General features: G+C 36.4%; 1 protein-coding gene across 1 annotated transcript in view; it reads right to left on the bottom strand.

The window, feature by feature from the left end:
• The window catches only part of PRKN (parkin RBR E3 ubiquitin protein ligase), a 785,743-nt gene that overhangs the window by 247,208 nt on the left and 526,424 nt on the right, over window positions 1–12,111 (bottom strand). Inside the window, exon 7 of the mRNA XM_014068674.2 lies at window positions 618–754. Coding sequence (XP_013924149.2) covers window positions 618–754 — 137 coding nt within the window. The remainder of the gene's footprint in view (window positions 1–617; window positions 755–12,111) is intronic.

Below are 12,111 nucleotides of genomic sequence, written 5' to 3'. Positions count from 1 at the left end.
AATTAAGAGAGATTTTACTTTTCTCTATAAATCTATTTCAGAAAATAAGCAACTTTGCCCCCTTAAAAAGATATTTTGTCTTTTTTTTTGGTTGCCTCATCAGAAATTTTTTTCCTCTCAATTGTGGATTTTTGATTGCATATACCTTCATTTTTTAACTTAGTTAATCAGAGATGTTCTAACCAACAAATGTTTGGATTATTATTCTGAATTTAATTCAAAAGTGAATTAACTAGAAAAGATGAAGTTATTGAATGAAGTTTAACTTCCTGTAGTTGACTCAGAACATGAAAAATGAAAGTCATTTATCATTTATCTCTGTAATTCCATGTCTAGCACTTTTACACTATTACCATTTTACACTTGATGATGACATTTTAGACCAAACCATGTAGGTATGTACTTATAAAAGAAACACACTTTACAACTGAGTTCTTACAGCAAAGATGAGCCAAAGGCAGAAAATGCTAAGAGAAAACATTATTCGACATTATTAATTTATCTTCAAAATGTGACACAGGAGTATTTGGTTTTTAAACCAGCACTTTCCTTCTACTGTTTGTAAAATAATTGTATTACTTTACAAGGGAATAAAAAAGCACTAGTGAATAACTTACCCACACATGGCAATGAATACCCAACAATAGGATCGTGGACAAACTGGCGATTGTTCAACATAGTCACACAGTAGAGGTGAAAACAATCCAGGCAAATGACATGATGATGAATGCATGGGAACACTAACACAGGACTCCTAAATGATGAGAAAGAGAGATAGAAAGAGACAAATAAAAAAAGATGGTGAGGAAATTAAGCTTCCCACGTTATTACCCCAATCAGGCGTGAACTTCATGCAAATAACATTCAGGACTCCACTCTGTAATGTTAATTCTAAAATCCATGAGATCCACAGCCACAGCAATGTGGAACTTGCACAAAGACTGTGCAATGCCACTGAGACTGCTTATTTATAAAATGCCCACCTTACACAAAGAAAAACTTGTCAGACTAAAAGATGAATAACTGTTTCTGTGAACAAGTACACCAAGTAGGGTCTGAATGCTAGAATAAGAGCTGTACAGTTCTCCCCCACCCCAAAAGACCACTCTAAAAATATTCTGTGATCCTAATGTCTCTAATAGTAAGGAACCGACTAACGTGTCAGGGTTCCAAATAGCATCCAAAAGTAAACCAGAGTCCGAGGCAAAGGATTCCTCAAAGTTCCAATTTATTAAGAAAGCCATGTGGGCACACCTGGGAAAACCCGAATCTGAAAGCTTCCAGGTTTCCCCACCCAGTTGAAAGTTCAAGATCCTGCCCCTACACCAGTGGTGGGTTTCAAAAAATTTTGGAACCTCTTCTGTAGGTGTGGCCTGTTTTCCGGGTCCACTGGTGGAACCTCTTCTAACTGGTTCGGTAGATTTGACGAACCGGTTCTACCGAATAGGTGCGAAGTGGTAGGAACCCACCTCTGCCCTACACCCACAAGTCCATCACATGGTACAATCTTCCACTGCCACGCTGGCAGTTTTTACCCATTCAGTTCCGGCCAGGTGCAGAGACAAAGGATGACCTTGGCTTTCTAGAAATAATTTTGTTATGACTACATGTCACCCAACTCCATATAATCTCCCCTCCCATTTTCCCACAATAGAAAATGCATAGTAAAATAATAGAAAGTGTGGCAGGCCTGAAGTCCAAAAAAGAAAAGATAGCTTGCAGGCCTGACATAATCCTTAATTACTCAAATATTAGTGAAGCATAATTTACCAACATCCAGTGGTGGGATTCAACAAGTGTAACAACCAGCTCGCCAAATGTGTGCTATGCGCACACATAGTGCATTTGAAAACAGCTCTAAAACTTACCTTCTACTGCAACCCTAGTGAGTAAAACAGTTGAGGCGCAGCAATCCGCTCTGCCGTGTCTATCAGCTGGGTTTCAAACAAGGGAAATATAGGACAGACTAGTGCAGGGGTGAGTGCGGCCAATTGATCACTGGAACTACCAGTTTGCGCGAACCGGCTAAATGCCACCCCTGCCAACATCGCAAGTGAAAACGGGCTCCCGAGCTCTGTTTTTGGCTGTGATGGCCTCCTGAAACCCTCTGCCAGTGAAAATGGAGTTTGGAGTGCCGCACACAGCCCTCCCGAGCTCTGTTTTCACTGGCAGAGGCACCATGGGCCAGTCCTTTTCTATTTCCAGGGTGGTCCCGTGGGCCAGATCTAAGCACTCCGCAGGCCGGATCCAGCCCCTGGGCCTTGAGTTTAACACCCCTGCTCTAAATATTTCCCTCTTATAAAACTACCTAGTTCACATATCCTAATCAGCTTTAAAAAATGTAGTGCCCTCCTGCAGTTCCCTTTGGTGCCCAATTTGAAAAGCCCTAGCCTTAGGTAAATTCAAACTATATTTGAGGACAATCATATCTTCTTATGCTGCGCAAAGCAGAAGACCATATCAGCAGGAAAAAAAAGGAGGAAATCAATTGTTCAGAGGTACGTTAGCACAATCTTCTTTCCAAGGTTCAGGTAATTGGAAAAGCTACTTTTAAACAGGTATATGGTCATACAAAGCAGAGCTGTACAAGTAGGAAAACAGTCGCGGTTCCCCTGTGCCTCTCTTTCTGAGTTTCACAGATACAGCATGTTTGACTGTCATCAATTAAGCAGGGCTAATAGGTGGATTTTATGTTTGTGACCCAACTTGGCTACCTTTTGTAGTAAAATAAATGTGTCTATGGGTTCCTTCTTGATATGAGATTTGCTATTCACTCAAGAATGTTAAACATGTAGTGATAAGAAACTTGAAGGTAGGGCATAAGCAAGATTGATTTGTAAGGAGGTTCTTGTTTCTTTTAGGAAAGGAAATATTCCTGTGTGCCTGTAAATGTCTACACCATGTTCACAACCATTTTCCATGCTGAAAAGTTAACTTTGGCAAACTCCATTGCATCCAGAATTCAAGACATTCTTCCTTGCTGTGTGGCGGTGTAAGATAACATAAATTAAATGTTACATTCTTAAAGAAATAAAAAAGAGGAAAGTGGGAGGCAGAGAGATTAATGAAAGAACCCCCCCCCCGTAAATCCTGAAATAACAAGATGTCTCATTTAAGATTTCTTCAAAAGCTTCAAATTGGATACACAATTCCTTCTTCCCCTTTCTGCCCCTATTAATGTCTACAATTTCTTAAATATTTTAAGACTACCATTTAACTCTTTGCAAATCTGTTAAAATCTTCTATCTAATCTTAGAGTATTAGGCTGCATGTGATTGATATACAGTACATGAAATTTTAAGATTCCATAGTTTTGCATACACTATACGTGAATACATAATCTTCTTTCAAAATAAGCTTTAAAAATCCATCTACTGCTGGAGACATCAAGATAGTGTGTCGGTAGCATTTAAAATATAATCTCAGTGTTTTAAGGGATTTCACTGACTAAAGCAGCTTACAAACTGAATTAAACAAAACCTCCTTGCTACTAATCCTTATTAGTTGACCACTTGCTGTTCTGAAATCTAATCACCCCTTGAACAAAAATAATCTAAAAAGAGAAGTGGGAATTGGGTGGGATGACTAAACCAACCTTTCCTTTAATGTACAAAAGACATTAAATGTGTCCGTTCCTTTTTCTGCAGAGCAGTTTAACAAGAATCATTTTATAATTTAGAAAAATTCAGATCTGAAGTTGTGCTAAATTAGCTGATGGAAACCATGCCTCATAACAACGTGAAAAGCAATTAACTTCAGTTCCTCTGAAAAAACTAAACTTTCCAAAGCAAACTCACTTCTTTTTTACACACTAACCATGCAACATTGCATAAAATGTTCAATAATGATTTAAAAGGAAATAATAAATTATGGAACATATGGATCCTTCACTTATATAAATTGTCAATACTATAAGAAAACATCTAATATTACATTTTAATAGAACCCTTTTATAGGTAGTGCTGCATGGACCATGGACTCCGGAGGAGACCTAACCTGTGAGATCTAATCGGTCTATGGGAGGAAATCGTTACACAATTAATGCTCAATATAACATGTATAAAAGCTAAACCATACCAAGCAAAGGACATTTAGTTGTTTTTTAGGATATTAAAAAGAAATATAAATGTTTGGGCTTAATGTCTTCCCTGTATTGGAAGATTTCATCTCCACCCTGTCTATACATTCATTTCTTTTATCAATTTTAATATTAATTTTATTGTTTTAACTTTCCAATGTTTTAATTCTGTAATGGTTTTATTGTAAGCTGCCTAGAGGCACTTGGTAGAGAGATGGGTGGTATACAAATTTAATAAATAGCTAAACAAAAATATTATTTATAAATGTAAAAAAACATTCCTAAAATATTATTGGTAAATATTTAATTCTTGATTTTCCCATTTTATTTCATCTAGATTTATTTATTTACTTTTGTTTATATGTTTCTCTATTTATTGACTTTCATTTATACACTGTTTCATTTCCAAAGACTCCGAGTAGTTTTGATATACTGGCAAAAGTAGGATTACATATTAGTGGCAAATTCCATTCATCAAAAAAAGTTATAGCCAAGCATATGTACCACCATTCAGAGGTACTACATTTTTTGTTCATCTCTCTTCACAGCTTTAATATGGAAGGCTATTTCAAAGGAAAGGGACATGGTGGCTCAGTGACTAAGACAATGAGCTTGTTGATCAGAAGGTCGGCAGTTCAGCAGTTCAAATCCCTAGCACTGCGTAACAGCGTCAGCTCCTGTTGCTTGTCCTAGCTTCTGCCAACTTAGCAGTTCGAAAGCACATAAAAAATACAAGTAGAAAAATAGAGGCCACTTTGGTAGGAAAGTAACAGTGCCTTTAGTGTTTAGTCATGATGGCCACATGATCACCGAAACGTCTTGGGATAGTGCTAGCTCTTTGGCTTAGAAACGGAGATGAGCACCACCCCCTAGAGCCAGGGACAACTAGCATGCATGTGTGGGGGAACCTGTACTTTTACCTTATTTCAAAGGAAGGAACCATTACAAAGCAGGTTCAATCACAGGGACCCTGCAGAGGACAATTCCTTAGTAGCAGGACCATCAGTACGCTTCCTCTCATTGGAAGCAGAAAGTTGCAACTCATAGATATCCCGGCCTTGAGCCAAGTAGGGTAACACCAGCAACAACATACTTGAACTGCACTTGTAAGTTGACTGGTAGCCAACACATTTCTGATGATAGAGGTGTTGCATAGCAGCAGTCAATAAACTCACAATTGTCTGCTGAATCAGATGAAGGTTCTGACTGAACTTCAAAGGGACCCTGACAAATAGTGAGTGATAATAGACTGAAAAAGGAAGGGGTGCCTATGGGGAGAGCCTCTTATTCTGGAAATGTCTCAACTAGCACACAACATGTAATTTTGCAAAGCTTTTCCTGGTTATGGTCTCTATCTATAAGTGAAAGAGGAGTCATGAGTCCAGGAGGACCCATAGTTTGTCAGTCTATAATCAGCTCTCTCCATAACAGCACACTTTTTGGGGAATAACAAATGGATTACTTTCCAGGGTTAGTTGGCTTTCTAACACTGACTTGATGGGATTCAATCTAGACCTGTTTTACAATCCACTCTAAAAACTCCAGGTCCATCCTGCCTGGCTCAAGATAGAGATATTCAACTGGTAACATCTGCGTATTGAATACATCATATCTTATGGACTGCTATGAGTTTTGGATGCTATAGGAGCACATATTCTATATAATATACAGTAGTGCATTATAGAGAAGAGGCATGAAGGTATCCTGGGTTATGTACCAGATAAAGCATCACTGTTGTACAGCTTTAGGAAGTCATTTAGAGCATTGCTGCAAAGAACCAAAGCTCTAATCTTATATTTGCTTAGCTGGGGGAATGAAAATTATCAGAATTTTCTTTTGCTGAGATTCATATAAAGGTAGTCCTTTGTTTACAACAATTCGTTTAGTGATTGTTCAAAGTTACAACAGTACTGAAAAATGTGACATGACCATTTTTCACAGTTACGACCTTTGCAGCAATACCATGATCATGTGATCAAAATTCAGAGGTTTCGCTTGTTTACAGAGAGAGATAGTGAGAAGAGCATGGGTTGTTTATACAGGTGCTCTTTGGGAGCTTTATTGGCAGCTGCAGTGGAGTGAAAACAAAGCCTTGTCTTGAAAGATTATAAATGAACTTGCTTTAAATGTAATAAAAAGTTTTGAATGCCAGAGTGGCAGTGTTTACAAGTTGGAAGAATGGTGCAACATGAAAAAGAAACCTTAACATTGTAAAAGATTATGTTTGAAATTCAAAAATTATTAGAAGTAACAGAGAAAATTAAGAAGATATTGGAGAACATAGATCGTAGAACAGTAAAATTTGATGGAAAAATTGAGGATGTTCATCAAATGAAGAAAGTGGAGGTCAGAATTCTAAAAACTGAAGGAAAAAATAAACAAAGAGACAAGAAAATTGTTGATACCGACAGTGAACTGAGTGTGGTTGGAAATGGAAAGAGTGGAATTATAGAAAGGGGAGATAGATGGACTGGCGCTCTACCCCAGATTTCAAAGTATAGAAGAAGAAAAGAGAGAATTGATGGAACTAAGGAGAGAAATTTTGTCAGTAGCACTAGTGATAACCAAAGATAAGCTGATCAAAGAAGCAGATGGAGGGTTTTGAGCTTATACAAGATATGCAATAAGCAATAAGTTGGGAAGAGAAGTCCATACAAAACTTACTAAGGAAATAACCAGAATACTAATGCCACAAATGGCAAGAGACATAAGACTGCACTATTACTGGAAAGACACAGGTTGATGTATAATAAAAAAAAAAATTAGACAAATTTAGTTAAATTTAGAGTATTATGTATAAAATGAAGTGATAAAGGATATAGTAAATAATTGATTGATAATGATAATAATGCATATATATGTATTAGTTTGATAAGAGGAATTTGATATAAATTGCAAATGGTGACTACGAAAGGAGGTTTAGAAACTCTGTTATTAAATGTAACCAATTTTTATTTAGAACATGTTATAAAGATGTAATGTTACTGGATGATATTGGGAAGAGCTAATGGAATGCCATTATGTGGTTTTGCTTTAAATCTGGAATATTTTATATAAAAGGATGTAAAACCAATAATAGTCAAATGAAGGTTGAGGTATGATGATAGTAATATATATGATGATAAGGAGGAGAACTTGTTGCTTAATGGCTTAGATGTTCGCCTAAGATGTAATATAGCACAGGTTCGAATCCCAGTAAGGGTATGGCTAGCTGATGAGAGCTAAATAAATAGCTTGAAATAGATCTATACTAGTCTCCCTTTATTTATTTATCCTCACAAATATAACACACACACACACACACACACACATATATATATATATATATGTTATATTTATGCTGATAAATAGATAAATATTTGCGCATACCAGGGGTTGTGACTTTAAATATATATATATATATATATATATATATATATATATATATATATATATATATATATATATATATATATATATATATATATATATATATATATACACACACACACACACACACACACACACACACAGACAGACATATATATACATATACATATACATACACACACACACACACACACACATATACACACACACACACACACACACACACACACACACACATAAACATACACATACATATCTTGTGACGAGCCAATAGACAGAGAATGGAAACAGTTTGCTTCCTCCCATGTTTGGGCATACCAGGGATTGTGACACTACATACATACATACATACATACATACATACATACATACATACATACACACATACACACATACACACACGATTTGATATGAATTGTAGGTGATGACTGTGGAAGGGATGCATGGACGTTTTTGCAACTAATCAACAGTTTCTACAATTTGTAATGGAAGATGGTTTTGTGTTTTGCTTTGTTTTTGTGTTTTGTCTGTTTGTGTTTATTTAGAAATAAAAAAAAAATCTTTATAAAAAAAATTCAGAGGTTTGGCAACTGGTTCATATTTATGACCATAGCTGTGTCCCAAGGTCATGTGATCATTTTTTATGACTTTCTGACAAGTAAACTCAATGGGGAAGCCAGATTCAGTTAACAACCGGGTTACTAACTTATCAACTGCAGTGATTCACTTAACAACCAAGAAAAGCAAGAACGGTCATAAAATGGGGGAAAACTCACTTATCAAGTGTCTCACTTAAGAACAGAAATTTTGAGCTGTGGGTGTAAGACGAGGACTACCTGTACTGCTTGATTGCCAAAATCACAGGTGCGGGCTATTGACTTTTCTTTAGAGAACCTTCATACATCTCCTATTAATGATTTTAAAAATGATTCAAGAGCCCCTATCTCCCTAAAGATAATCATAGTTGCAGCAGCCTCTATGCAGCCTGGCTGTTGCCCTCTTGAGAAGAAGCTCTGGATTCACTCTAGAGGTGGTATTCAGCTGGTTCTTTCCGGTTCGGGAAAACCGATAGTGGTGGATGTGGGAGACTCCATCCCCGCCCCCCAAACTTAATGCATGACCTTCTGTGCATGTGCGCACACTCACATTTGTGAACTGGTAGGGAAAGTAAGTGAACAAAACTATTGAGACTGTCCAAGAATACAGCATTCTTGCCTGGTATAGGAGAAGCTCTACAGCGGACAAAAAAACCTCTACAGAGAATCATTAAAATTGCCCAGAATATCATCGGGCTCCAACTACCAGCCCTGGATGACATCTTTGCATCTCGCTGTTTGAGGAAGTTGCATAACATTCTCAGAGACTCTTCCCATCCTGCTTACAATCTATTTGGGCTGTTGTCTTCTGGCAGAAGATACAGAACAATTAAAACTAAGACCACACATCTTCTGAAAAGCTTTTAGTTCTTTGTTTCTCAACAAAGAACTAAAGGGCCACCATCAGTGAGCTATTGGACAGCACTATTTGGTCTGTTGTGTGGATACTTGGGTGGTTTAGGGGCAGGAATTTTTTTTGGTGGGTGGGGGTATGTTTGGGGATTGTTAGGTGTGTTGGGCCTGGTCTCTGGGGTGTTATTTGAATTTCATTGTATGTGTAAACTTGTATATATGTACAATGACAATAAAGTAAAGTTAAAGTTGAATCCCACCGCTGATTCTCCCAGAGATCATTGATAAGCTGTGCAGTACTTAGGTCACAATTACACTCCATGAGCTCCAGATACTAAAGATCTACTTGTCTAAGGATCTTAATTGAATTTTAGCCATCCAGAGCAAACAAAACACCAACTGAGTTCTTTTAGCCATGTTCTAAGTGTACAGAAAGATAATATTATTTACTCCTCTGCACTTTTTTCTTAGATTCTTAAAATTGAATTATTTTAATCTCAAGTATATTTGACACTTAATTGTCCATCATTCCTGGGCATCACACAACCCCTGTCTGGTTGGGGGTGGGGCAGGGGGATTGGAATATAGCCAACTTTACTTTCTGTGTTATAAACACAAACTTTTGGGAAGCATAGCAAATGTTGCTATGGTGGGAAGCCTGATTAATTCTATACATTCTTTTTACACTTGCCTCCGGTTGAGTCACAGAAAGTTGTGGATAATACCAATCAGATTGGCTGCAACAGAATCCTGACAAAAGAAAGATATGAAAACTGATCTTGTTTAGATAAAAACCCCATGGGAAATAAATTCTTCTGAGTATATCTAAAATCTTATGATCAGTATTATTAATGTATTGAGAGTCAGCCCAGTGACCGAGAATGCTATTCAGCGGGAGGAGATATTTGTAGGCACAATAGAGACTAAAAGATACATCTTTTGCTACCTGCTTATGAAAAACTTGGCTTAGCTTTCTTTTCTATTATTTCACAGCCTTCAATTCTGGGAGAGAGGCAGGCAAGGCTAAGCAATCTAAGGTTAAGGAGAATGCCCCATCGATCAGTCTTTTCATTAAAGACAAGCAAACTAACATCCCACTTCACATTTCTCAAATGTAGTTAATGCCAGTTGGTATCTATAGGAGTGAGCCATGATGGAAATGTTTGAATTTATGAAAATCCCTAGGGTCATTTGCAGGTGACAATAGGATTTTTTCTCACTTCTTTGTAATATCTTAACCAAATAATAATAAAAAAGAGGCATATATCTGTACAGCCGGCTCCTAGGAATTATTTTCACAGAGGCAGTAATAGACAGCCAGACTTTGTTGCTATAGAATAAAGAAATACAGTGCTGTTCATCCATCAGTCAAGAATACTATATTTATTATAAAATGTCCAAGAGTTTCCCATTAGCACAATTTTTTATTACTTTTAGCAATCTTCTTCTAGCTTCAAAAGCTTTCTATATAAGCACCATAAAATTATTTTCAATTTTGGATGGATCACTGTATTCTTCCAAAACAATTTTATTTGTTAACATCCACAGCTGTTTTCTAAGCACATTTCAAAAAGAGAGACACTATTGGAAATAGATCTGAAAATGAACAAAGAAATCCAAACATTTTTTTACAAAAAAATAAAAAATAAGGAAGCTATGCTTACACACACACAGCTCCAAAATCACACCTGTTATCACCAAGTTACCTGTACCTCAGGGACATTTTCATAGATTTTCTATAAAAGTAGAAAACTAGCAAAATAATAGCAGAAGCTCACATTTTATTTACATCACACTATGACTATACTTTCTTTTTGTTCTTTTGTTGGGCCTGGACAAGTACTTCAAGTTTTCAAGATTTCCTGAAGTGGTTTGCTTTTTCCTGCGCCTTCTTCATAGTGCTGAGGGAGGTTGACTGGCCCAAGGTCATCCAGCTGGTTTCTGACTAAGGCAGGACTAGAACTCACTGTCTTCTGGTTTCTAGCTTATTGCCTTAACCACTATGCTTTTTTATCTCTATATTAGACTAGGCAAAAGCTTTGAGAGAGTGTTTTTACAAAGCAATTAAAGCACCCCACCAAACCAGAATGCTGAGGTACTATAGGATGAAAGTGTCTTCTACCTGTGTGTCTCCATATTCAGATACTTTGGAGAGCTATGAAAGCAATTATTTCTGAAACATTTCAGTGCTTAGAACAGCAGATTCAGAGGGGTGATTTAATCCTTTTATGAAATACTTCTCAGATAGTTTTCACAATCCTGCTACATAACTGTATGTGTTTGTGTGTGTATATATGTATGTGTATGTGTATATGTATGTGTGTATATGTATATGTGTGTGTGTGTGTGTGTGTATATATATATATATATATATATATATATATATATATATATATATATATATATATATATATATATATATATATATATATATATATATATATATACACATACATACATACATACATACATACATACATACATACATACATACATACATACATACATATATATATATATATATATATATATATATAGCTATCTACCTGACTAATATTTCCATTATTGCACTACTTAACCTCTTTAGAATAGAAAGAATCTACTTTTTTTAAAAAACTTCTATAAAGGCCATCGAGTGAAAGAAAGCAAGAAATGCAGGCAAGCAGCTTTGAAATGACCATAAAATATAATGAAGGGATTCTGTCTTCTTTAGAGAGGAGATAATATACTTCATAAAGTCTGAAGAATATAGTTGTGCAAAATGTTTTGAGCTTGAAACTCCCTGTCTGGATTTGATCATAATTGTTCCAATTTTCCTATGATGATACTGTTCTGATAATTATGGAAATTATAGAAATTCTCTATTCCAGAGGTGTCAAACTAACATCGTCATGTTGTCATCACGTGACATATCATGTCTTTCCCCCTCTTCACTAACCCAGGGTGGGCGTGGCCAATGTGTGATGCGAGTTATGTAAATTGGTGATTACGCCTCCACTGGCCGGATGGGCTCAGTTTCGTACGAAGTCAGCCTTTTATTGATGTATAACAAGAAGAACAATGATAACATAACAATAACAGTAGTAATGAAGGCCGTAGCCAAAAGGCATACAAACATAGTCAAGAAAAACGCAAGTCATAAGTAAATAACATCTGACATAAAACGGTAACATATCAATGAAGATAATGAATTTCAAGACATGACCACCCTGGCCA

The sequence above is a fragment of the Thamnophis sirtalis genome, unplaced genomic scaffold (genome assembly GCF_051295495.1).
Source record: "Thamnophis sirtalis isolate CommonGarterSnake01/CBP01778 unplaced genomic scaffold, rThaSir2_p1.2 scaffold_6, whole genome shotgun sequence".
In the NCBI taxonomy this organism is placed as follows: Eukaryota; Metazoa; Chordata; class Lepidosauria; order Squamata; family Natricidae; genus Thamnophis; species Thamnophis sirtalis.
The sequence above is the reverse complement of the archived record's forward strand: the minus strand, read 5'-3'. Positions and strand labels throughout refer to the sequence as shown.